At 35.6% G+C, this 27,890-nt stretch overlaps 1 protein-coding gene across 1 annotated transcript; it reads right to left on the reverse strand.

Moving 5' to 3' along the window:
- Window positions 1-1,251: 1,251 nt before the first annotated feature.
- On the reverse strand, window positions 1,252-27,882 carry LOC145239111 (otoancorin-like). The gene is made up of 13 exons (XM_080102395.1): window positions 27,753-27,882; window positions 27,563-27,696; window positions 26,040-26,413; window positions 21,793-21,940; window positions 21,587-21,740; window positions 15,889-16,064; window positions 14,879-15,031; window positions 14,196-14,338; window positions 13,524-13,660; window positions 6,573-6,670; window positions 5,996-6,134; window positions 4,283-4,357; window positions 1,252-1,714 (listed from the first exon to the last, which is right to left on the reverse strand). Exons 3-13 carry the CDS (start codon window positions 26,276-26,278, stop codon window positions 1,566-1,568), a joined length of 1,611 nt encoding a protein of 536 aa, XP_079958521.1. The 5' UTR covers window positions 26,279-26,413; window positions 27,563-27,696; window positions 27,753-27,882; the 3' UTR covers window positions 1,252-1,565.
- Window positions 27,883-27,890: the final 8 nt, after the last annotated feature.

Here is a 27,890-nt window from a genome sequence, read left to right on the forward strand (position 1 = left end):
GCAGCTACTGTTAGAGAAACAGTACATGTCCATTATATCAATACACAAGATTGCACTTGGTTGCAAATACTGTCCACATGGTGTGTTAAGAAACCAAAACTTGAAATTGTCATCACTTAGGTATTTCAAAGCTCCTGTTGCTTGTGCAATTGTCTGTTCTGCATTTAATATTGCCTGAATTTCAGTAAGGCATTTAACTTCACAGTCACAAAGCTATTTTTTCTTTGTTGGCATTAAAAAATAAAACTGAGTAGTTCTTGTGGTTGCTTATTCCTGCATGACACATTTGGAATAGCAGATGTTTTTTCCCAGTTTTCTTAACTTTTTATTCAGGTTTTTATTATAAAGGTTAATCGTGACTTTTCAAAGTGTTAGATGACCTTTTTTTCTTTTTCTCTTTAAATAAGTGTAGGTGTTATATATATGTGAACGAAATTTGACGCGCCTTTGTAGGCGATGTTTGCCTGGTTGGCATTTAATTGGATGAAATTTGGACACTTAGTTGAATTTAGCATTTATAGCTGTAGATTATTGTGTTTCACCCTGTGGTGCTATTATTTATTAAAACAGGTGAATTTTTGACAATATTTGGGTGAAATGACGTTTCAACAGTTGTAAAATACGATTTTTTTAAATTGTTAGTGTTTCACGCTATGTGGGCCTACAAACTTAAAACAATGGTTATTTAAGGCACACTACCAATCACTGTGTTAGACTTGGTTATTTGTTTACAATGGTGCAGTTTTGGGGACTGCCTGCAGAAACAAATAAAGGTTATAAAAAATGTCTAAATATGGGATCCAATGTAAAAAAGCATAGGGAATATATTACCATTGCAAAATAGGATGCAGTGTATATGCTACAGCAAAATGTACTCAGCCCCCCTTTTAGTTTTACCACAACATGCTATTTCGCAAACCTAACAAAATTTAGCTTTATTTTCCCCAAAGCAGGTTAAATACCCTTTTCGATAAAACATTGACAAGTAGAGAATATGTTACTTTTGCACCATATGGAATTTAAATATGACATGAAACTTGTCAAAAAATTTCTAGGTTTTGGTCAAAATTTTGTAAAAAATACTGGTAAAAGTGTGGGTTAATATTCGGCTCGAAATCCGCTCAACATTTGTTGTATATGTCCAGTCCTGCTTCATTGAAACCTTTAAAGAAAGTTGTTCTTCTGCAGCAAATGTAATATGAATACCACTTCCGTCACCTAATGCACCTAACCACTCATAAACTAGAAATCTATTGAATCTTTTCATTTATTGAATCTTTTGAAGAAACACACAAACGAACATAAAACACCAAAACAAATGCAGCAGTTAAAGCAACAAACCTCTTTGTTTGTGCACATAGCTTACGGTTCAAAGTAGGTACAATATAATACACAGCCCCATGAAAAGAGTGTCATTTTCTTTTTTGAAATGATCTGGAGAATAGACCAGTTAAACATTAAAATGGCAAGGTAATTTGCTGTGTAAGCAGAAAAGTTTATCAAGGGTGCCAATGTAAACTGTTGGTTCATACTTTACTTATGCAGCATTTGGTCTATTTTTGCTATTATATAGAGGTGATTGTATAAATGCAGTAACAAAATAAATTCTGAAAAATAACCAGAAAGATCATGGTTTGAAACAGGGGAGTAGATGCGGATGTAGTAGGAATTTCTATTGTAGTTGCAACATCAAGTAACATATCATCATCGTCATCTGCAATACATAAGCAGATGCAACCTCAAGATTTAAAAATACACCGATAATCTTACTTAAGGCAAACTTTACTTGGAAAGTAAAATGTGATTGGTTTATATACACTGGTTTAAAATACTAGTTGGACCTACTATATGTTGCCAAAATATGTTTGTTCTTTAACCTATTTAACTAGGCCCATCTGCCCATTACCACATTTGCCAGAAATAATTCACATGTGCATAGGCGCCGAGTAGGCGGAGCCGCCACCTTGGGTTTTTAAAGCAGGGTGGCGGCCACCGTGGATATTGTGGTTAATAACGTACTAAATATCATCAAATCAGAAGAAAATTTGGGACAATTTTGCTTTCAACAAACATGCTGGCGATACAGCAACAAAACGTGCCTCAAAACTGCAAAAAGTTTTGGTTAGTGCCTTGTTTATGACTTTAAACACACAATTGTCTGCCAGTGAATGTTGGGCCATTGTTGTGAGCAAGTGTGTTGTAATAAATGGTTAACGTTGACGAAACATTTTTTAAACGTTGCTAATGATATTACTAAACATTATTTCAAATATCTTCTTTTCTGATTTTGACGGACGTTGCATTCTATGGAAAGTTTGTTTGGCTTTGAATTTGAGTTCTTGTAGTTGCACGCATTAGTGACGTCATATTTTATGTCCGCCACCTTGCATTTTTGTAAAACTCTGCGCCTATGCACATGTGTATTTGTTACCTAAATATTTTTAGATCCAAATCTTTACCCAGAAGACAGGGCAAATGCACCTGGCTGTGATACAAAGCTTGCCTATTATTGGTTAAACTTTACTCAAAGGTCTAGATATTTAGATTAGTTTCCCAAACACATTTTAAAGCGAATAACAAAGGGAATATGAAAATGCACATCCAATATATTGGCCCAAAAACATGGCATAGTATTCCCGAAGATATTAGGAATGCACAGTCTACAAGAAAGTTAATTACTATTATCTCCTCTTTTTGTGTACATGACGCTTTGTCACTAAACAAGCTAGATTGTAGCCCACTTTTCTGAAAGCTCCGAACAGTAACCGAGTCTGCCACTCCTCCACCTCATGTGTGAGTTTGCTATGTTTATTTTTACTTAATATTACTGAAACACATTTATTTTCACCTAACACAGCATATTGTTTTGTAATATAGTCTTGAGCCTCTGGGTACATATTGCATATACCTTGGAACTGGTCGACTGCTGCTGTTTGTCTTTATTGTTACAGGGATTTATTTATTTTTTTGTTTATTTATTTGTGTATTTTTATTTATTTTGGTGTTCTAATTATTTATTTATTCCTTACACCAGTGGTTCTCAAACTTTTTTTGTTGCGACGCCCCTGGACAAGTTTTTCTGGACCTGCGACGCACCAGCAAATAAAAGTTAATGAGGAAACTTGTTATTAAAGTTGGGTTTATTGATACAACAACAAAAAGCCACGAAACAAAACTTTTTTGCGACGCCCTTCGAAAATTGAAACGATGCACCAGGGCGTCGCGACGCACAGAGAACCACTGCCTTACACTATAAAATTCAGCGTCATTCAATATGAATGACTTCATTAATCAATTAATCAAATAACTGATAACACCATAACTCGAAAGGGTAATGTTAAATTGTACGCAATTTTGTGTGTCCTTTCTTCTGGCGCTTGAAACTATCCGACAGGGGTTTCTTTTCCTGTCGAACCCCACCCTCTTTCCCTAATATGGGTGGTTAGTTTATAGGCCCCCCTCGACTGAACCCACCAACGTTACCCCCCAGTTGTGTTTACCCACATTGCGCCAACCTCACTTTCTTGTGAGACCCGGTCACCTAACGCCTTTTAATACGGTGTAGCTGCAGCGCGTTCAACCACTATGCACCAATTGTGCCCTTCATTGTTTTGCACTCCATAAAGGTCCTAACGTTGCACAGCTATTTCCAGGTTAGTGATTGTTTTAGGGCTATTGTTTTGCTATGTTCAACAAGCGAAATAAACTCATCTCTCATCATCCAATTTCATTGCCGGTTGTGATCACTAGGATATTGTGCGGGACACTGATGATCGCTTAAAGAGTGTAAAAATTACCAGTTCATCACAAGGAACATCAAGTAAAGGTATAAAACGAAATAGGCTACTATGTTCAGTGTATGTGGCATGTATTGTACATTATAAATCTCTCTGTTAAGAAATTGATTTAAAAAAAAACAGGATATACATGTTGTGCAGTGCTTTGCCAAATTTGTCCTAAAAAACCTGTCATCCATTGCACCAAAGCAGTTTGAAGACTGATATTTTTATTTTTTGTGATTTTTTATTTATTTTTATTAGTGACAGCTGTCGGCCACCATATACCTGTAAACACACTATCAATATGTTACCTGTAAACACAACATTTAGTTAGTTACACAAGTTTAGTAAGTACACTATGGCTATTTTTTATTGGATTATTGGGAACCTTTGAGTAAATCCATGTCAACCTAGGTCAAAATTAGGGCAGATCAAGTTCAGAAAACTACCTATGGCATACATAAATTGGAAATGTATAAAACTCTTTCCCTTAATAATAGTACCTGCGAAAATGTTTAGCCCAAAAGTTGTCAGAGAAAAGGATGGAGAAGATACCACAGTTGGTAGTTCATTGCTGCCTAAAACAAAATCAATTGGAATTATTTTTGTGTTTAATAACCAAATAACTAAATAGCTTCGAAAAATTTTACAGACAATTTCAATGAAAAGTTGCTAGTGTAAGAATAGTTATTGAAATCATTTTCTCACATTCACTATCACAACTATAGATGTTCCATTAGTACTTTGGAATGAACTTTTGTGTCTACAAATGACGACATTTTGGGACAATTTTTATTTTGCATACATGCACAAATATGCACTGTTTCCACATTTTCAGCACACAGGAAAATGTAAAAATCCACCATATTTCTCACAGGCGAAGTTTAGGCAACTTGTGTTTTGAGGTATATCAAATACATTCAGTATGGGAAATTCCTGACAGAGTCACAATATGTTAATTGTTGACTAAAACAAATATAGTGCATAGATATTAAGTTTCAATGCCAAACCTCTTTTGTGAGAGTAACAAACATTTAATTTGTTGGGTAATAAGTCAAAAAATTCACTGAGCTCCTTGTCATAAATTAAATGATAATAGATTTATATTGTTCTCATCATACTCTTGATGAGACCACAGATTCAGTGTATTATAAGTACATGTTTCACTGGGATGTACAATTATTGAGTAAGTGTTAAAAGAGTGTACCATTTCAAAAGTGGTTGACAAGCACTGAACTAGTGTGACTCACTTGATTTATGTAAAAATGGATTGGTTTGAAACACAAACTTGGAGCCAACACATCAACTAAATGACAGAGGAAACAAGTAACTCTTTTCTGTTTGGTTCTGTGCCAGTATGATACACTGGTTGTAGCAGCCACTATGAGATAAATAGCTATAGCTACATATGACTAATACAATTTTGAACAGAATAGTACAGACAAATCCGGTTAATCGCATCATCGATTTGCCAAGGGTATTTGATGTGATTAACCGGATTATGCGATAATCCGGTTGTTATGTAAACAGTACATGTCATTAACAAAAGTGCTTATTTTCACTTCCCCAGCTAAAACAAAGTTGCAGTGACGCTCAACTATGGCAACAGAGCAGTATTTTCTCTCTTTTGTTGCCGAGAATTGAAAAAGTACTCTCAGGTCAAAAAATATATTTATTACTCTCAGCGCAATGCATGACGTCGTGCTTCCTAACTGTCGTGGCTATGGTGCAATCGCCCAAGTGTGTTGAAGAAACAGTAGAAACGCACACACACACTCCACAGTTCGCTTGATTTGTGCTTTCTCTTGCAGTCAGGTTTATTTGAAAAGATATGTTACATCGCATCATAGCCAAGTGGCCCAACATTTAAATTTGGGAACTTTTTATGACGTTTTAGTCTTGTTTTGGGTAGTTTCCCTTATAAATGTGCCAGGCCTCTCGCTTAAAATATACGTAAATCGGCCTGTTGTTTCTAACCTATTTCGTTTTTTGTTCAAAATCCGGTAATCGCCTATTTCGTTGAAAATCGATGTGAATATCCGGATTATGCGATAAACCGGACGATTTTCTTAACAAACAATGGGCGACGGTTTGGGATTTTTATTTGTGATGCAATTAAACGGATTATGCGATTAACTGGATTCGTCTGTATATGATGGGCAAGTAAAGGAGAAAAATCTGTACATCAGTTTATTGGGTAGGTTTATAATATATACCGAACAGTCTTCCATATGCAGCGATTTGTAATGCATCTTGTTGATCCTGGTTAAGAGCATCGTATAGGTGTGGTGTTTGTATCATTTCAGCAATATTAGTAAATCCAGAAGCTGCAAGTTGAAAACTGGAAAAGCCATTCTGCAAAAAAACAATCACAATAAAAATGCGCCCAAATTACAGCACTAAAACCACATGATCATAATACTGCTTAAAACATTGTGCAAAAAAGATTTCCCACTATTTTATCAATATGAATTGTTTTAAAGTATGGTGACTTATTGCCACTGTTAACGCAACCAATCAGTTTCAGAATTAAAATTTTGGACAGGCGTTTTCTAAGACTTTGCCTAGCTCTGTTGCTCATTTGGAAACTGCTCTATCTTATTAATATATAAGTGTTTTATTGAAGTCAGAACAAAATATACAAAGCGTCTACATGACATAATAAGAAAATTTGGTAAAATATACTAAGATGTAAGGAGCTACATCCAAATTTAGATTCATCATGCATGTTTTGTAATCTCAATAGCAATGTGCCTTGAGTTGACAAGTATATTGAACAAACCTAAGACTTGCCTTGACTCTCTCTGGTGATATAATTGAGAAAACATTTGTTACCAAAAATGGCATTGATTCAACAGGTATCTGCTTCATTTCTTCTGTATCCAGGCCAGCTTTATGAATAAAAAGAAGTGTTGTAAACATTGGTGTTAATAGATACAAATTTAGAACCAAATAGTTTTATAAAACAAGCATACATATAACTAGAATAGTGGTTTTCCTATATATTGCCAGTTTATATATACTACATCATATTTAACAATGTATCACACATACCATTTACTACATTTATAATTATAAATGTTATAATGGATATATATTTGGCACCTACGTTTCATTGGGTCCCTATCTTTTTCCTGGCACTTTATAACATAATTGTTTCTGCAAGCATAATCTAATGGGTCCCCACACATGTGCATATGCGATTTGCTAACAGTAAAAAAGGGCACAATCATTGCTTTAAATCAGGGGTGGGGAACCTGCGGCCCGCTTTCCTTTTTAATGTGGCCCGCGTCACAATTTTTTTATGGAAGTACAGCATAAACTTAGCATCAAAAAACAACAACAACAAAATGTTTATGTGCAAATATTTACTGGAAAAGACCGACATTTCCACATTTGACGCCAAACTGATTATAATTGCCACACATTCAACCACTTGCTGTATTTGTGACGTAACAGTCACTCGATTGTCTTTCCTTGCAGTAACAAATCATTTGCCATGTGGCGTTAGTTTTAAATTGATTTTTGAGCTATTAGCGTGGATCCTTACATTGCGTTACATAAAATATATTCGGTATAATGAAGCTAGGGTGTTCCAGAAAGAATGGACAGATTTTAGTCGAATTAAGTGATAAACCTGTATGCCTTGTTTGTTGCAAACAAGTAACAGCAAAGAAAAAATCAAATTTTGGAGCGATGAAATATAAAATCACTTGTGTGCTAAGGGTATTACACGGAATTTGAAAATAAAAAAAATATTTGGCCCGCCCGAAAATGTTGTGCAATTCATGCAGCCCGCAGTACTAAGTAGGTTCCCCACCCCTGTTTCAAATCGTCACACATTACACGTAATACAGCGCAAAAAATAAATCCAGCCAAACATCGAATAGGGCTTTTATGAACACTGTCTTCACTTTGTACTTGTGTGTTTATTGACAACTGTCGCAGCATTACCACGTTTCCCTTACTTCATAAAAGAAGCGTCGATTTTTCACGGTTTTATTTCCGTCAGCGATCATTGTCTCGCGGCGTGCGAATGTTGTTAGATAAAGATATGGCGCCGATCGCGGCAGGAGGGGCCTGCCGTTAACCACCATAAGACGCAAAACTGCGGGATACAACAATTGCATAACTAACGTTTTTAAATGATCTACAAACATATCATAATTGCACAGTGCAAAAAGACTGCCTGATAGCACGTCCAGTTATGCACGAGGCCGAGAAATTCGCTTTTCAGTGGGCAGGTTTGCGCTTTTCGCGCCCAATTGGGCTTTTTTTCGACATGCAGTTGCGCGTTGTTTTCACGAGGTGGAAAATGGATGGGTCCAACTATTTAAACTTTTAACAAAGTTTCAACATTTTTTTTCCTTAATAGCCCTTTGTTTGTTAAATTATGATTTTAAGTCCACATACCAACAATATGATTGCTTCTACATACCAACAATATGATTGCTTAGCTGGGCATTTTATGTCCAAAACCTGTTCTGAAACAGTTTTATTAACACTTTCAGTTTGAGAAGTCATGTTACACAGGTGTCACAAATTGTGCTGCATTGTCGCTCTGCGTTTCGAAATAAGAATAAGTTGACCTACATTAACGTTTACAGCGCAATATAACTAACATCGTAACATCTTAATTCCAACCAGTGAGAAAATGGTCAAGTGACATCTGCATTCATGCTTGAAGCAGAGGCATTTTTTTTCATGCGCCACTATCGTCTATCACTCCCATTGCGTCAGCTGTGCACTGAGCGAGCACAAATTTAACAAAAGACAGCATGTAAAAACATATTTAGGGCTGTAAGAGTAATTACTGAGCCGAATGCACTGAAATTTTTAACAGTCAACAAGGAGCACCCTATCCACAGCTGTTTAAACTTTCAGCAGGTTAAGTCTTGTATTTCTGACCTCATTAACATGTGAACAAACAAACAAATATTTGGGGGTAAAGGGGTGAAAATGGATACATACAACTTCAAGTTACAAAATACTTTAAAATACGCTGCAATGTACCAATCAAAAAAGCATGAAACTCCAGAATCATCTGCTTTAGCAAGCATAGCCGTTTCAAAAATTTCACGTTTTGGGGGGCTGTGGGTGAACCAAGGGATCAAAATTCACATGGACCATCTTTAGACCAATATCTATAATGTGCGTAAATTTGAAAAAGTTTGAACCATTCTTTCTTGACCAAAACGTGGGAACAAATTCGCATTAGACTGTAAAAAAGGGAAAAAAAATATAGACAAAAACAATATGTGTCCATAATAATATATCTGTCGGACAAAACATTTTGAGCATTAATATGTAAAACAGTATCATTCACTTACATGTTACCCAACCTTTTTTGCACAAATAGTTGTTGAAAAACTGCCCAATACCATGTGAAAATTATATCTTGAAAATTTAGTTGCAAAGAAGAAGATACTTGTTATGTTTAGTTAACCATAGCGCTATGGTACATTTGTTGTCAAGCAGATATTGTAGCGACTCTACAGACCCATAATTGGTAGAGAATTTTAAATTGTGTCTATTCATGCATTCTACGTTGTGTTTGTCATGCGTGGATTTTGAGACTGATACTTCACTTCTCAAATTTTAAAGTGGCAACTCGCCTTTTGGTGATGCTGAAGCTTACAAAAGGCATTTGTAAGACGGTATTTTATCCGGCCTGCGACCGTATTTTTCGATTTGCCAAATCATTCCCATAATGTTATAACATTCAAATATGAATTTATTCCCTATCAAGGTTTTTCTGCAACATATGTAGAAATATAGAATGGACATTTGTGTCATAATATAGCATTGCTCGAAAAAATGTTTTTTTTTAAATATGACAGGTGGACCACCACACTTCAAAGAGTATTGTAGAAAGACAATCTCTAGGTCAGGGGTGGCCAAACTGCGGCTCTTTAATTTAGCAAATGCAATGACTGCAAAGTTTAGCCAAAAAAACATTGTTGAGAAGCTACAAAAAAAAAAGATAAACAGGAAAATATAACTTTTAAAACAGAATGGGAGGGGAGTTTGCATTCATTGATAATGGAGGTTAACCTGTGTGTAACTTGAAGCGTCATTATGAAGCTAAACACAAAAACTTTCCCATCATATCAGCCTAATTTCAAACACCTTGCAGCCCTGGTGGAGACACACAGCATCACCACACAACAATCATTATTTGATAGCGTAGACTTCATTATGAGTGAATAAATTCGTTTTTGATTTTTTGTCTTGCGGCTCTTTTGAAACTTAGTGTTTGTGATATGCGGCTCGAGCAGGAAGCAGGTCTGGCCACCCTGCTCTAGGTGGTCCCATGAAAATTCCCTCACAGGCTAAGTTTGTAACAGGCCACGTAAGATAAACTGTTCGGCCCTCGCAACTCATTATTGAACTCATCCGGCCCACTGTAAAAAAAAAGTTTCGTGACCTCTGATGTGTATGAACAAAAACGAGCAGCAAAGCTAATTAACATGCCTGAAATCAGTGACAAACAGCCATCTGCCCTCACCAATGAGAAGTTAAGCATGCTTGGAAACTAAAAGGCTTGATCACTTTTTGAATACATCTTCCTTGGTAAGATGCCAGGCACAGTTAAATTTGCATGTCAAAATTTAGCAATCCCAGCCATCTTTGCCATAGAGCAGATGTGCTGTGGCTTGCACAAAGCCCATTGCCGCTTTCAGTATCAGATGTTAAAAATGTTCTACTGGCAAACCAAACAATGTCACAAGAATATTAAAAAAATGCGTTTGCACCACAGTCGTTTTAATAAAGCTCAACACTGTTGTCCCCCATGTAGTTATCAGGAAAATGATCGGGCCAGTCATCCCAACTAACCTCGGCAACTGTCAAGCAACCAAATCTTGTTTATGTTTCAGACAACATATTAGTTTACAACTACTCAGTGGATGCAGGGGTGGCAAACTTACAAAGTGAAAAAAATTCTTACAATCAAAAACAGGAAGAAAATACCTATTGTCCGGGTAAAGCCAGCGCAAGATGACATTTTGCTGCTACATCATTTCGAGACTAGTGATGCACCAAACCTGCCTCAAAAAGTTCTGGCCGTAACAGGCCGAATCTAAAATCCGCTTTCTAACTGATGTTTTCAACTGAGCGATGTGTTGTTGACATCAGGGGAACTCAATAATGACAAACCAAAATCTCTTCCACAATTTAAAGCTTTACTAAACATAATATTTTTGCAGAGAATGTGGCCATTTGTTTAGATGCAGCAATTAGTTAATTAATTATGTTTCATATTGACAATATTTAAAGTTTTTACAGTGACTGCTCACCCTAATGCAGGAGTCTCCAACTCAAATTTTGTCTAGGGCCAATTTTTGAACTACCTAGAAGCCGAGGGCCATATGTGGTCTTAGATGTCAAAATGTTTTTAACGACCTTGATATTGCATGCTACACCAAACACAGAAAAATATGTTGTTACATTACCATGGAATTAACACTCCAGGCCAGCTGTTTCCAAACTAGATAATTCATGGTCCCTTAGTGGCTAATGGCACTATTTTACTTGTCCTCCAGGGGCTCATGGCTTTATAATCTTCATAACAAGCAATAAAGAAAGCAATTGTTTGCGCATAATTTTATATCTTAGTTTTGTCTGTGATATCACAACCCTCTCTTAGATATTGATATGCCTAACCAAGTGATAGTATTTAGGTAAAATGAATCCCAAAGCTGTAGATCCTAAAGTTAAACGTGAAAATTACTTAAGCTGTTAATTGGTTGAATTCATCTTTGACCGCGAAAAATTACGAAACAGTTGTTATGTAATTAAAATGGTTTGAAAACCACTGGCATATAGGCATCTGAAAAAGTCAATGCGGCCTACATAAGTGTAAATAAAATGTTGGCTGGCCTTCATGAACTAAAATATTCCTTATACCTACGCTAAACCAAGACAGAGTACACAAAAAACTAAACGGATTTTGAACTTTACGCTTTGATGATCAGACAGAGTTCGCATTATTTTATGATGACATTAATGTATCACAACAGTTGAATTTGGTATTTTAAACTTAGTGATGCAAGTTTGGAGGTTAATGTTTCATTACTTTTGATCGTTCAACACAGAGCAGGGGTTCTTAACCTTTTTTGCTGCTCATACCCCTTTGTCAGGTCAGTGCATTTTTTGTACCCCCAAAAAAATTCTGATGGAATTTTTCAGATGTATATTGCTAAATTAAATTGCTTTTATAGCTCAATTACATGTTAAACCGGTATTTCACACAAAAATCACAACAAGAAATTAAATGTCAGGTATTTTGTTTGTCTCGTGAGATGCCCGTTTTGCCCCGCCTTTCCCTACTTTCTATAGTTCTAGAGGTGGATAGTAGACCGTTTGTAGCAGATTTACAGCAAGACTACATTGAATGCCTCCTTTATCTGTGCATTTTCTTCCTAACTTTGTGTTTGTTGTTTATTGCTGGCAGCAAATAAAAAAGCATTGTTATGAGACAATGAGGCTTGTTACTAAATAACTACAACTATTCGTAGACAATTGTTTTTTTTAAAGCAAAGACCAAAATAATATCATTTACAATTCCAAAATAAAACTGTGCTGTGAAATCTGTTTGAAAAGCTGCTCTGTGGCCCAAGGATCTTCGTACCCCTTGATGTTCAATCTCATATTAGCAAATGAAAAAATATGTAAAATAAAAAGTTTTTTGTTTATTCAGGTTGCTAATAACCGCCGCAGGTCACATGTGGCCTGCATGTTGGAAACCTCTGACTTAATGTAACAATTCATTAAAATTATCGCTTCCCTTGGATTTTGCAGGGTTCCTGCGCAATTTCCATTTATAAATTCCATGACTTTTCCAAAACTTTTCAAGAAAAAAAACTCAAATTTTCATAACCTTAATCGAAAAAAATCGAGCAATTCCCATAGTAAAACTAGAAAAAGAGGCTTTGGTATATGTAGTCAATTTAACATACTCGCAATGAATATACAAATATTATGTAATTTGAAATTCCTATCAGTAACTGGCATTTTCAGGGTAAAACAGGCAGCAAATTCCATACCAAATTCAAAACTTTTCCAGGCCTTAAAAATACAAATTTAAATTCCATAACCTTTCCAGGCTTTCCATACCCGCGGGAACCCTGATTTTGTGAGAAATGTATTGTCTTTGGAGCATAACCTAAATAGTAAGGTTAAAGCTCTTTTAGAGTAAGGTAAACAAGGTCTTTAACTAAATACTAGAGGTTGACTTCAGACATTCAGGTCTCCAGATTGTTAGAACCAAAACTTAAACACTTCACACCCGCAGAACCACTTTTTCACCAACAAATTTTTTTTCATCAAACATTTTGCAACTATTTGGGATTAAAGAACCATCTGAAAAAACAGTTTCTCTTCCAAACCAAGTATGATATTCTAGATTTGTCTGTGCTGTAGTGTGTTAGTGGTGTAAACCTACATGAGTACATTATAGATTTTAAACACATATCTTGCTTATTGGCTTCTTTATCACCCTACATTAAAAATGTATGCATAATTGGGTGAGCATTTGTAGCAATCAATTAAACTCTTAAGTGCCAGAGATATTAAAACAAACAGGGAATGCTAACTACGTGAACAAATAGACAACGTAACAACAATTGACCAATTTAACCATTTTTTGACTTACAAAATCATAAACAATTTTGAGTGTTTTTGACCCACTATGAGAACATTACATTAAAAAAACTCAAAAAATTGCTGTGATTTATCTATGACCTGCAATACTGCCCATTTCCTGTAGAAGAGATGGGCCTGGAAGACGGTTGGCATTTCCAAGTACAACAAGGTTGAAGAGAACATCCAGCTGCTCTTGATTATAGCACACATTGGTACCCAAGTCATTTAAAGATTCACTGTCAAAAGCAATAACAAATTGATAAAGCTGGAAACATTTTTAAATTTATATTTCTACACATGTATTGGCAGAAATTTTGGTCTTATTTGTTTGTATACGATACTGTTTAATCACGTTTTTTAAAAGCCAATCTAATTTTGAACTAGATCAATACTCAAACCACAGAACGGAATGCATTTCCCAACTATTATCATATGGTACAGTCAGCCACAATAATTTCAAGAAAAATTATATAGCATTAACAAAAACAAAACTGACAGACTCATGCAGATATGTTAACACAGTGTTTCTTAACCGGGGGGTCGCTAACCCCAAATGGGTCGTCAAGCACTTTTAAGGGTTCGCAAAGATGCAGCCCTACTGGGGATGATTTTATCCGTATCACAAAAACTTTCCCCATGAGTTCTGCTTTGGACAGTAACCCACACAGCAGTTTAGTTTAGAATGGGCACATCAGCATTTGTGAAGGGGGCTGCAGAGTAAAAAAGGTTGTGATACACTGTATTAACACACTTTCACTCATCCAAAACTACCTTACAACTTGCAGTGATAATGACATCATCTCAACATTACTTGACCCACACAAAATCGAACCCAGTACGGTCAAATCTTCTGAAATCAAAGTCGACATAGATTTGGAGTTGTGAAGTAAGTATGCTTTGAAAGCAGCAATTCTCTAAAATGTAATAAAGGTAGGAATCAACACATAAATATTACCATTTTCTGTTTCTGTCCGGACATACAATTTGTGAACAACTTTAGTGGCACTGGTTGCCAATGAATTCTAAAAATGATATAACAGGCCAGCCTTCAAATTCATGTAAAACAATATGACTGCCAGGTTGCATTCCTTTGCATGTGAATGGAAAACAATGCTTAGAAAACCTGTATTCTTTATGGGATAATAATTTACAGCTGCTACATAGTGTAGAAAGCACACCTATAATTTCACCAGTATAAATGCACAAGAAAAACAAATTACAAATGAAACTTTCGTCTTTGGAACTTTAACTACAATATGAACCTCCTGAGATATACACTTTAGCATGTATACCCATTTTTCAATTTAAAAATTTTGGGGGCATTTGGAAAACCCAGGGTTGAATTTTAGCAGTATCAACCATTCAATAATAACCTTCTCACAGTCTAGTAGCATAAGCATTTATATCTAAGAGGTAAGGGATTTTAACCATCACATAGATTTCTGTCAAACTACCTGTAGGGAACTCCAATTAATTTCAGATAAAGATGCCACTACATCAAAGTCAGAAAAATCTAGATCTGAAATTTCCTTCGTCGATAAATTTGTTAACAGATGCTTTGCTTCTATAATAACATCAGAGCTCCAATCCAAAGGCTCAGAATATAACTAAAAAAAAACAATTTATCAGGAATGGATGAAAGTTCAGAAAAAACATTTAGTCGTTTATCCTTAAGTTTTAAAGATATATATATTTCGCTTTTACAGCTCATCGTCAGTATCTGCAAACAAGCAGAAAGATTCGTAAAAAAATAGTAAGGTGGCTTTCTAACACACTTCCATTTTACATATTCTATACCCTATTTACCAATTTTCTGTAGCCTTAATGACGCATGGCCCCGTTTCTCTCATTTTTCAGTAATAAATAGTTTGTGGGCTTGTTTTAAACAATCTAACATCTGCAAGTAATGAGTACTATCTCAGCAGTATTCAGGGACAATACTTTGGGAGTAGGCAACACTTATCGGTTGAAACAGATATTCCAAGAACGAAGTGACTCTCGAAGTAAAGGTGTGAGACAAAGCTTGGGTTTTAAATAAGAGATGTGTGTAAGCGGGGACGTTGTTAGAAAAATGTTTAGCTGTCGTCCCGTAACGTCATGATACAGGTTACCTTTCCATTTCAATCCAACAACGTGCAGTAGAAGCTGATCGGAAATTTCATTCTTATAGTACAAAAAAGTTATCTTTTCCTTGCAAGTCTTACATTTGTTTGATACATATTTATCGAATGCATCTCGCATAAAGGGAAGCAGATCAAAACCAGTCATATCTCGTTGCATTACTTTCCAATAGTCATCGAAGTCCATTATCAGCATTTTTCCAATTTCATCCGAGCAGCAAATCACAATTTGATGGTTTTGGTCAATTTACGATTTTATGCAAACTTTGTTTATGGTCTTTGTTCATATTTATCAAGAATTTAGATTTACCAACAAAACCAATATTTAGGGAACACTACATCACCTGAAGTAACCGTTGATATAAAGCATTGGTTTGGTCTTGAGACCATTGATCTATGGAGCCAAGAACATGAAGAGAACTTGCCAAATCTTCATCAGATATTACTTGCAACTGTCCAGGAGTCCAACGAATATTTCCATCTCCCAGTGACATAATTACATCATAAGTTGGTGAATTTACTAAAATACAAAAAAATTATTTAGACAATACAGGCAATTCGTTACACCTTTTTTCATATTATTATGTTTATTCCACAATTAAGCTTTAGGTGGTGGCAACATCTTCTGTAGTAGACAAGTTCAACCTAGTGTTGTCCCACTGTTAATTATTTCTATATTTTTTTCTCTAATAAATCCAAACTTCTTAAATTACTTCAAACATTAACTTTATGCAAACTTGTCACCACAAGGCAACTTTATTTAACATTCACCATATAACCTTGTCTTGTCTTATGTTTGTATTTGACAAAGTGTAAATCTTAGGGCAAATTGATGTTTTTTTACTATTTGACCCCTGTTGGTCTTTCTAATTCATTTTCTGTTTTAACACCGTTTGTGTTGTTGGCCTGCAAAGTGTGCCATGGAAAGAAAATTTGATTTGTTAATGTGCTGAATGCTGGAAAAGTTTAAGAACCTCTGGCATAGGTAGTAGAATGGACACATATTGATATTATTGTCAACAAAAGTCCCCTGATATTCTGTCCTTATTTGCAGCCCCATGAAATTCTGTCCTAATCACCCACTTTTGAAATTTTGACTACTAGATATATTTGAAGCATAAAAATTTACCCATAATAGGGGGCTTATCAAAGAAACGCATCAACAACACCTACAAATGTTCGAATATTGCATAAACTTTCCAAATTTGATCCCTAACAGGACTTTAATGGGGTAAATGGTGGAGATGTACCGTTACACAACACAAATAAATCTAAAAATGGTGTATTCTACCAATTGCCCCGAATTCATTCAGTTTAAACATTGTTAAAATATGTACAAACCACAGTGATGTAAATTTTGTCCCAATTGACAACATTTTAAAATTTTGACTACTAGAGATGTTTTAGCAGCAAACAATATTGCTTCTGATGTCATAATCTGATTAACACTTGCATAACTGCCATCTACTAAAACAGCTAATTTTTAATGCAAGTAGAAAGAAATTTTTGGTCACCTTCATAAAAACTGTTAAAAACAAACCTAAAATTTCATACAGAATGACACATAATCCTAAGTTTGCTAGCTATCAAGTAAGAGAGTTCTAAAACAATAAATACCAGATATACTTTACATTCACTTCATTTTACTCCAAATTAGTAGTGCTATTGTAATACTGGGAAATTAGGAGTTTTGTTTGCAAATCAAATCATCACATAAATACTTACCAAAATATTGTTCCAAACATCTAATCACTTACCAAAGATTTTTTTAATTGCCTACTGATAGATATTTCTAAACTTCATTGTGGTCAAAATCCAGAGGTGTACTAGCAGATTGTCATGTTTGTTGGCCAATAGTTTTTGAGTAATCAGCTTAAATTAGGAAACGCAGATGCCTTTTAGTGCATCGTTGTGTTACAAAAAAACAACATTAAGGTGATTGAGACGACAAAATTTTTGTTTTATTTCATACTGAAACAATAAAGTTGTTTATTCTTGACGATTGTTTCCAGCAGTATAAGTGTATTTTTACGTGTTTTTTTTGCTTGCAATCCAGTCAAATATATATTTACAATAGTCATATTAACCAAACAAACAAAGTCACACCCATTACTGACATATGACTCTTAACCACAGTTCAGACCAAAATAGCAAACAAAAAATACACACAAATCGAGTTGATTGCATTCCCAATTTGTCTAGCTTTTTCAATGTAATTTAACTTCATGACCAATTTTAAATAAATTTCGTTTAAGCGGTAAAAAGAAATAATACAAAAGAAAAAAGAAATGAAAAAAGGTTTGTTATTCAATCAAATTAAAAACTTTTCTTTGTACTTTTTACATTATTAGAGTGTTATATAGAGTGTAAGATTTTTTTTTTAATTTCACCCATTTTAGGGGGTTAATAAGGCTACAGAAGAAAAACACAACAATCACCTCCTTAAATGGTGTATTCTACAAAATGTCAAAATTTTACCGAATTCAGACATTATTTAAAAACATATTCCACTTTACGGGTCTAGTGGGTTCTTCTGCAACACTGAGGGGCAGTTCCGGCAAAACTATGACAGAAAAAAACTATTATCATCTCTTGTTCTTTGGACAGCATATAGAGCAGTGCTTAAACATTTTGCTAAGCTGGTGAAGGTGTCCAATTATGGTATCTTGGATAGACACATCTCTGTTAACAATGTATTGTTGTAGTTCAGCAAACATTTCAAACTTATTTCGCTTCACATAACTTTGCCACAGGATAAGTTTTTTATAGGAAGTGGTATTTTTAGCAGTGTAATCAATAATTGTAAAGCCAGAACCTTGAATGGATCAATTAAAACAGTTTAGTAAATCAAATATGTTGGCTAAGTAAGCCATGTTTGCACTAAACATTTTCTGACTGTTTATCAAATTTCAAATGTTTTGAAAAATGACAATTTCCATGCTTTTGTGTAATTCAGACACTTTGTCACAGTAAGTATAATGCAGTTCATCTGATAAATTTTTAGCGAGAAGTGTTTGTCTGTGCAAAAAACAATGCACCCATTTTGTATTTGGTGCTTTGTCCTGAACTCTTTTTACCAGTACCAAATTGATGCCAGTACATTTTGCCAAACCATCGATACATTTTCCAGCACATTTTTCCCAGGGTATATCATTAAAGAATCCACCAAGACTTTCGAATATATTCACCTCTTGTATGCAACTGCAGTAATTTGCAAAACAAAAGCTCTTCTAATACTCCTCCGTTGATATATCGAAGAAATGCTGCAACATTGGTAGACTCATCTAATTAAATTACATACCATGGAGAAACATTTACATGAGTAACAATTGTTCAAGAACACCATTGGACAAATCTTTAATCTATGTTTATACTGTTGTAGCTGATAGAGAACCAATTTTTTGCTCTATTTTTCTTCAATCCTGATTTTCACAACTTCCTTCATTGATGGCTTTAGCAATTATTCTTCAATTGTACGGGCTTTCTTTTGCTTTGCAAATTGATAAGAGGCCACATACGAATAACATACAGCAGATTTATTTTAATGCAGTAAACGTTCTCAACACACTTACTTGTGATGCAAGAGATTGTAACTTATGTTTAAAAAACTCAGATCATTTATCCACACAGTCTAGTTGATTTTATTCTTCAGACAGGTAAGTTTATTTTTATTGATCGACTCTTGTGCTAGAACTTTAAAAAAGATTACACACTTTGGTTTGTCATTAATTTCAGTGACACCGATTTCAAAAAAGCCTTATCAAATGATTGTTTTCAGGTATTTTTGCTGCCATGTTCGTGTAATATTAAGCTATACTTGCTAGCTACAAATTACCATTACTACCTGCAATGCAAACTGTAAACAGCCAGTGAAATATCTGCACACTACACCTGCATAAATAACTATAATAACTCTGGAGTCAGCTTGAACAATAAAAAGTTAGTTTAAACTAGAATCATAAATGCTTTTGACCAGTCCTATTACAACAACTTTTACTCTACTAAGGTAAAGTGTTGCACCTCCTTGGCATATATTCATTTTTTATTATTGTACCACATTGATTTAATAGTGACTTGAGGTAGCAAGCTGTACTGCAAAACATAAAAAAGGTTGCGGACAAGAACAAAATGACAATAAATTTATTCTGGTTAGCCCCAGAAAAAATTAAGGTCAACCCACTTGTGGTCACGACCCACAGGTTGAAGACCATTGATTTACAGCATGGTACAATAAATAAACATCTCGCAACTTTTATTTTAGACTGAGAAACATGACATAATGGCAAGCATGGTCATGCATGAGGCGGAGGCATTTCCCCACAACAAACCAATAAATCACTAACATTGTTTCTTGCGGGAACAGAGAATCTATCAAAGGCACAATGGCGTTTTGACAAATATTTAGGACATTAATGATAAAATAATCACTGGGCTGACTAGGCTCAAATTTTTAACCAAACAAGCAACATTCATTTATAAATGCTTTTAAATTTCAGCACATTAGGGTTTTTATTTGTGAAGTAAAAACCTGTAAACATAAAATATATTTGAATATTTTAAGACATAAAAGCAGTGAATCTAAGTAAAGTTATATATTGCATTAAAACACCTAATCATGCAGCAGCCAGCAAAGAATTTAACTCTTGGGTCATGTAGTATTTAACAGAATATTAACTATAATTAACAGAATATTAACTGTATATTAACTAGCCTTTGTGTTAGCTATCTGATACCAATAGCTATTAAAAGTATTTGAATCTCATTGTAAACAGTCAGCATTAACATAGATCAGGGGTGGGCAAACTTTTCAGTGCATTCAAAAGTTCCTAATCTTATCGGGCCGCATAGTATTTCACCAACAGCCACCAATTGCTTGCTTGTTTTTTTAAATAACTAGTGTAAAGAATTAGGTTTATATCATGTATATACGATTCAAAGCCGTTTAAAATGCTCATATTAATAATTTCTAACTAGGTGCATAAGTTTAGCTGAACCGATCTAGCTGTTTATGACGTAATGATCGGTATTGTGACGATTGCGGTGCCTGTTTTTTCGCATTGTTTGCACACAATAAGCGGTTAAAAAGCCTGGCGTATGTGGTTCTTAGGCTGGTAATCTTTTTTTCTGTCTCAAGAAATCTGTTTTGGGCAGTTTGAAAACCGAAATAGTTGGCAAAATAGTTTTAGTTGCGTCATGGCAGCCTGTACATGTATTTTAACATACATGGTCACGGCCGCACAAACTCGTCTCCGCGGCCGCATGTGGCCGTACGGTCGCAGTTTGTGCACCCCTGATTTAGCCCAAAATATTGACATATTAATTAGCAAAATATTAACAGTATATTTTTAGCTATGTGGAAATACGTTTGTTGTCACTTTGTTTGCACAAACATTGGTTGAAACGTTACAATTGTAATTGTTTCAAAATAAACAAGCATTTATTGCAATATAGGCTACACCACGTTTTTTTGTTAATAAATTCCTTGCGCCAACATTAAACAAAGCGAGCCGCTTTTAGTATCCATCTTAAGTGTGGTGTGGTATGTGTTAACGATTCTAAAGCCGTGTTTAATGTCCGGTTGCAATGTACTGCAACGACCTAAACTTGATCCAAAGTGACCAAAGTTTTGCCGTCAACAGTACAAAGTAGGCTGTATTTGAAAACGTGAATAGCTTTTACTTTTATCGAACGAAGAAATTGTTTTAAGTGAATATGTGCATGATAACGTGGCAGAAACAACAGGCTAAAGCACGTAAACATCCCCGGTAGTTCTTAAAAACTACGCCTGTGGTTATAATACTATTCAGCGTTGCTCGGTAACTTTCTCTTTAAAATTTCCCAACATTTGGCGGGCCGCATGTACTCCTTTCCTGGGCCGCAGCGGCCCGCAGGCCGTAGTTTGCCCACCCCTGACATAGATACTTGGGGCTGGTAAAGTAATCACTGGAACAACAGATTGTAATTTCAAACAATTAAAATATGTGAAAATCTTAAACACAAATTCAGGCAGTCTTGTAAAGATGCATGTTTTATTAAACATACCAGAGCGTGCCTGGCGGGGAGAAATGTTATCAAAACTTGAAAGTGATTCCATGGCCTTGTCATAGAACTCATCATAATTTATAAATCTTAAACCTTCTTCATTGGTACTAAATTTTGGTGGAGAAATATTATCCAAAGCTTCAACAAATTGGTCCTAGAAAATGGACTTAGTCTGAAATTGTAATAACCATACAATATGTACTAACTGGATTTATGTTAGTCAGTATATAGCTGGGTAATAGTGATATCAATGGTCCCAATGTAGTGAAGACATCATCATTCCATTGTGAAGAGTCAGCACCAAAGTTATTAGTAATGATTTGGTTTAGATAAGACACATGTTGAGATGAAAATCTGTCACAAAGCACAGCAGTTATTAAGCAAGTGGTATACATATAATTACACAGGTTTAGTGCCTAAAATCTTTCAATCAAACAGTTTTAGTGCAAATCTAAGGCTGTTATCAATTAGGGGTCAAAAATTTAAAGTTATAAAATATAAATGTCTTGGTAAAAGTAGTAAATGTAAATTCGAAGTATCAAACTGTATTGAGACATGAACAATGTTAAACAAATGGTTAAAAGCATAAACTGTTACATTGTTTATAACCCGCCAAACACATAATGGTTGACACAAAATTAGATCGCAGGTAATCAAACTATGTTGTTTAGGTTTACGTAATTGGTAACATGCCAATACTTGACAAACTTTATTTCTTCTACTTTGTGCAACTTAACAGTTGGATAACCGATTCAGAAAAGCATTTATTTCTCTAGTACAGGGGTCACCAAACTTTTTTCACTGCAGGCCGGATAAGTTTAATAATAATTCACGCGGGCCGGATAGTTTACATGCCCCAGCGCCGTCTTTCCGAACTTAGCCCGCAAGGCGATGTTGATAGGGGAGCCAAGATAAGGTCTTTCTATAATCCCGTTAAAAATCTGGTGATGCGACTATTAAATTGTATAGTTAGTCTCATCTTACAAGCAATGCTCGTATATTACGTCACAAGTGACCCAAGAAAGCAATTGTTTGCGCACAATTAATACTTGTAATCTTGTTTGTGATGTAACAAACTGGCTTTGGGTCAATCCTGGGCGTTGCAATCCCATAAAACAAGGTAATATCAATTATACATGTGGCGACAGGAAAACTTTCGTAAGAAGTAGATTATTTTTTAAATGTTACAAAGTTATCAATGCGATTTGACAAGCTAAAAAATATGGTCGCGGGCCGGATAAAATGAACTCGCGGGCCGTAGTTTGGTGACCCCTGCTCTAGTAGCTGTTGCTGGTTTAAATTTTTGAAGCGACGATTATATATTGATCACGTGACTGTCATACTAATCTTGCAGCTGCAATTTTGCTGAGTAAGCTAGAAAGTAGTGCCACAATCTGAGTCTTTAAAGCTTTTGCTAAAATCAATCACTTTGTCAATTGGATAACAGGTTATAACAGAAACTGAGGTAGCTCGCCTTGGCCCACTAAGCTGCAGAATGTGCCAAAGTTGTAAGTTTGACCAGGTTTTGGTCTTGTACTTAGAACTTTATTGTATTATGGAAGAGGTGGTGTGCACATAAGCAACATGTTTTGCAACCTGCAGCTTAAGAGTAACAGTCGGTTAAATGTAGCAGTATTTTAAACAACTGTGATTGTGAATGAAGTAAACAAAATTAGACTCAATCAAAATACCTAATTTAATTTAAATCCTTTTTTTCCTCAAAAATTGATGTATGGATCAAGTAGTGTTTTATTGCCTACACTCAAAACCAGTACCGATACTATTATTATATAAATAAACCACCGTTCTACACAATAAACTACAGTAAAAGCAACTAGCAACTGTAATATTCACTAGGCTCATTTTTTCTTTTGCTCATTGTACTATTGTGACTTGCTTACATTTATTACATAACAAGTAAACTTTTATTTCTCTTGCTCCTCATAATTGTATAATGCGAATACTGCTTATATCACCATTTTTTTACAGTACCTGCTGTCCTTAAAATGGCGCCAAGAAGACATGCTTACAAAGCGAGTTTAAAGCTTAAAGCAACCGAGTATGCAGTAACCCATGGAAATAGAGCAGCTGCAAGAGAATTTCATGTTAACGAATCAATGGTACGAAAGTGGAGAAAGCAAGAAGATGCCTTGCGCCAGGTAAAAAAAACTGAGTTTTCGAGGGCATAAGGCAAGGTGGCCACATTTGGAGGAAAGAATTGAGCAGAGAAGTGCAAGTAGAAGTGTCTCTACAGTCTCTAATCGGCTGAAGGCGCAAGCGTTAGCATGCAAGTTGGACATTAAAGACTCTCAAGGTACCCCTTCTTGGTGCTTTCGTTTTATGAAGCGGCACAATCTTTCCATTCGCACCCGAACTACCGTTTCGCAACAACTACCAGATGATTACCGAGAAAAACTGATGTTGTTTCGCACCTACTGCACAAACAAGATCAATGAACAAAACATCCAGCTAAAACACATCACAAACATGGATGAGGTTCCCCTGACCTTTGACATCCCCGTAAACCGTACCGTCGAAAGAACAGGAGCCAGTGCTGTTAGTATACAGACCACAGGAAATGAGAAGTCATCCTTGACAGTAGAAATTTTCCGGCTGGTGTCATCATCAAGGCCAACCCAAAGGGCTGGATGGACAAAGAGATGATGAGTAATTGGTTACAAGAGGTTTACGTGAGGAGACCAGACAGATTTTTTCATAAATCGCCATCTCTGTTGATTTATGACTCCATGCGCGCTCATCTGACCGATGCAGTTAAAGCTAAAGTTAAGAAAACAAATTCAGAGCTTGTCGTTATTCCGGTTGGGTTAACCAAAGAACTTCAGCCGCTAGATATTGGTATCAACAGATCATTTAAGGCTAAATTGTGAGTTGCATGGGAGCATTGGATGACACACGGCGAACACACGTTTACTTAGACAGGGAGACAACGACGGGCAAATTACGCACTTATATGCCAATGGATCGTAGATGAATATCAGTATACACTATCATGCGATCATTTAGGAAAGCTGGGATAATCACTGAACAATTAAATACTGATAATAGCGATCAGGCAGACTCTGACAGTGACGAGACAGATCCAGGAATGCTTGATGTCAAAATCGCACAACTGCTGAATTCCGACACAGAAGATGAAGAATTTGATGGATTTCTGGAGGAGGAATAAACTGTACTTGTTTTGAGTTTTTAATTTTTGTTCGTTTGATCGTTTCTTTGAATAAAATACAATAACCATAAAAAATATTGAGCATTTTTGTTTAATGAGCTTTATACGGTAACCCATACTCCTTAAAATACGTTGCGTTCTATAGCCCGGTGCGCCTTATGTATGAACAAAAAACTAATCGAAGCAATTTATTGACAGTGCACCTTATAATCGCTTTATGGTCCGTAAAATACGGTAAGCCATTTTCTTTCTTCTCCATGTTAGTTTTTTCTCTCGCTGTAACCTAGCTAAAGGAGAATGATTTACTTTGTTTTGGAAATTAAAAATAAAGAAGCTAGGTTATGACAAAAAATCGTCCCTAACTGTGTTTGCAATACCTACAAGTTCACCTTCAGCGACCTTTTCATCACAGGGACCAAACTGACTGCGACGATTTATCGCGCTTTCAGAGATGGCAAGTTTATTTTTTACCTTTATGTTGATTAACCCTGTTTTGGCTCACACAATGAAACCAAAGTATGTTTATCGAATTATAATCACATCTAAGGTGTAAAACCTACACTAAAACTGAAAATGTGCATGATGACTTGATCAAACGGCATAGCAGCTGATTTCTAATCAGCGAAAAGACTGCCTAGTAAAACGTCTGTCCGTGCATCAAGCAGAGACCACCCCCTCTGCATTATACCACCTCAATTGTAAACCAGTGAATTACTCCCTTGGGACTTCTATCTGACTGACTGTTCAGTGTACACATATTATGGGCTGTACAGGTACCCATTTGGCCGATTGAGTCAAAGTTTTGAATACCTAACGAATAACCCACAAAAACAATGGTCTTAAATTGAAGCACTTCAGTGATTGTACTTCTGGCCTAAAGGACTGGAAAAGCTAAAAATGAATACTTTGGAGATTAAGAGGTGAAAAATGGGTGAATCAAATTAAAAGTTACAAATTTTTTTAATAATATTTTCATCGCACCAACCTACAAGCATGAAACTCCTAGATACTTAAGTCAGTACAGTCAACGTAAAAAACGTAAATTTTGGGGGCCTGTGGGTGAACTGCTGGGTTAAACTTTGGGAGAGTCAACTTTGGATAAATAACCAACATCTGTGTAAATTTAAAGCACTCTTGCTTGACCAAACACAGAAAAGAGTTTCGTTTGTACAACACAATTCCTATTTCAATATGTTTGATCTCATGCACTGTGGAAGGGTAGTTTCATATAGGCACAAGTTAATCTAAGGAGTAACAAACAATTACCTGTGAATACATTGTTTCAAATTGTTGAGAGCAATACTTATGATGCTCGGTGGAATGTGTTGCAAATAGATTGAAGGAATATCACATAGCAAACTCCCAAGCATGTAGAAATCATTCTCTTCTAACCAAAAACTTGATCTGTTTCCAGTTCGCATCTTCCAAAAATAACTACATATTCTTTTAACAAATCCCAACCACCGCAACCAGGAATGAAAAAAATCTAAACCCCCACCAAGCATTCAATGGCAACTTTTGAAAGCATTTTTCGCTTGAGATGGCCTGGGCCTCTGGGTAATATGTCAAGATTTGATTTTCCAATTTGCTGTACCAATGCTCCACATGCATGGGATGGTGTCCCATTTATAGTTTCTGGGCTACAATAAACCACAATGTAATAATAGACTGAGAATGGAAAAGCATTTTCCATGTAACGAAAGAAGGGTCAGATACTGTTCAGTTCAAATACTCTCAGTGTAATAATAGACTGCAATACCATTGCACAGATCATGTGACCTATTGAAAAGGTCATTTTAGATGTTCTTTTAGCTCAGGGCTTCTTCAAGTGGGTGCCAGCCAGTGGCATATCTAAATTTTTTTGATTAAATAAGACCCAAATGTTTATGAACTTTACGAAAGTAATGTCCAGAAGTATCAAACTGTATTTGCAATAAACAAATGTTGAAAGTGACAAAAATGGCCAAAAAGTTGATTATTGTGTTGTTCATCACTTGCCAAATACATTATTGTTTGTCACAACTTTTTAATCGCCTTTGATCAAATAATGTTGTTATTGTACAAGTAACTGTTAACTTGCAAATGCTTTTCTATAGTAACCAACTAAAGTGCATTTAAGGTCTTCGCAACTTAACAGGTGGATCACAGCTTCAGAAAGGCATTTAATAGTCCATCCATAGTAGTAGATTAGCTCTTGATTACATGACAGTCACGCTTATTTTGCAGTTGCAATTTTGTTAAGTAAGCTAGATAGTAGCCCAGAAAGGAAATTTCAAAAACTTTAGCTAAAATAAATTATTCTTTTTGACAATTTGATAACGGGCAATATTAGAACCTTATGCCACTCGGCTTTGCGGCCTTGAGCTGTAGAAAGTTTCAAAGTTGTAAGCTGGAACAAGTTTCAGGCTCGTACTTTCGGGTTTAGGCCTGCTTACAAAATCACTTTGTCACTTAACACATAGTTTTGAATTAAAAAAATAAATAGGCAGACAAGTACTGGCTGTTTGACATGCAGACAAGTACTGGCTGTTTGACATGCAAATTAGGTGTTTATTTATGATTTTTTTTTAAATCAGAATAAATTTCATCATTCCCCTTAAAATTAATAATTAATTCCCTCAAAATTAAAATGTTGGACCCTACCCCCTTGTTGAAATTTCTGTCTATGCCCCTGGGGCCAGCGGATACTTTTTCTTAATTTTAGCCCCCAGAAGCATCCCCAAACAGTAAACAACCCACCAAGAAACTTTCTCCCAGCGGTTTGATGATGTATAATACTGTCACCTCACCTGTAAAACATTGCCATGTCACCTGGAATTGCCCCCAGCAAGTCAGCAAGGTCTGAGTTACTTTCATTTTTCATGTAGCCAAAGCCAAGCTCAACTTGCTTTGAAAAGTGCAACTTGCTTAAAATACACTCATCCTGCAATATGAAAATTGGTATATGCCTAGACTTGATGTCAAAACAAGCAATAATACCAAGTCTGAGGGCATATCAACCATTTTACTGAGTGCAATAGCAATTTCAAGGACCTCCTCATACCAAATACTCATTATGTCACTGCACTTCAAACCTTTGGCAATAAATCCCATCTCCCTAAACCAGCAAACTAAGCA

This window comes from Phallusia mammillata, chromosome 1, assembly GCF_965637545.1.
Source record: "Phallusia mammillata chromosome 1, kaPhaMamm4.hap1.1, whole genome shotgun sequence".
Taxonomy (NCBI): Eukaryota; Metazoa; Chordata; class Ascidiacea; order Phlebobranchia; family Ascidiidae; genus Phallusia; species Phallusia mammillata.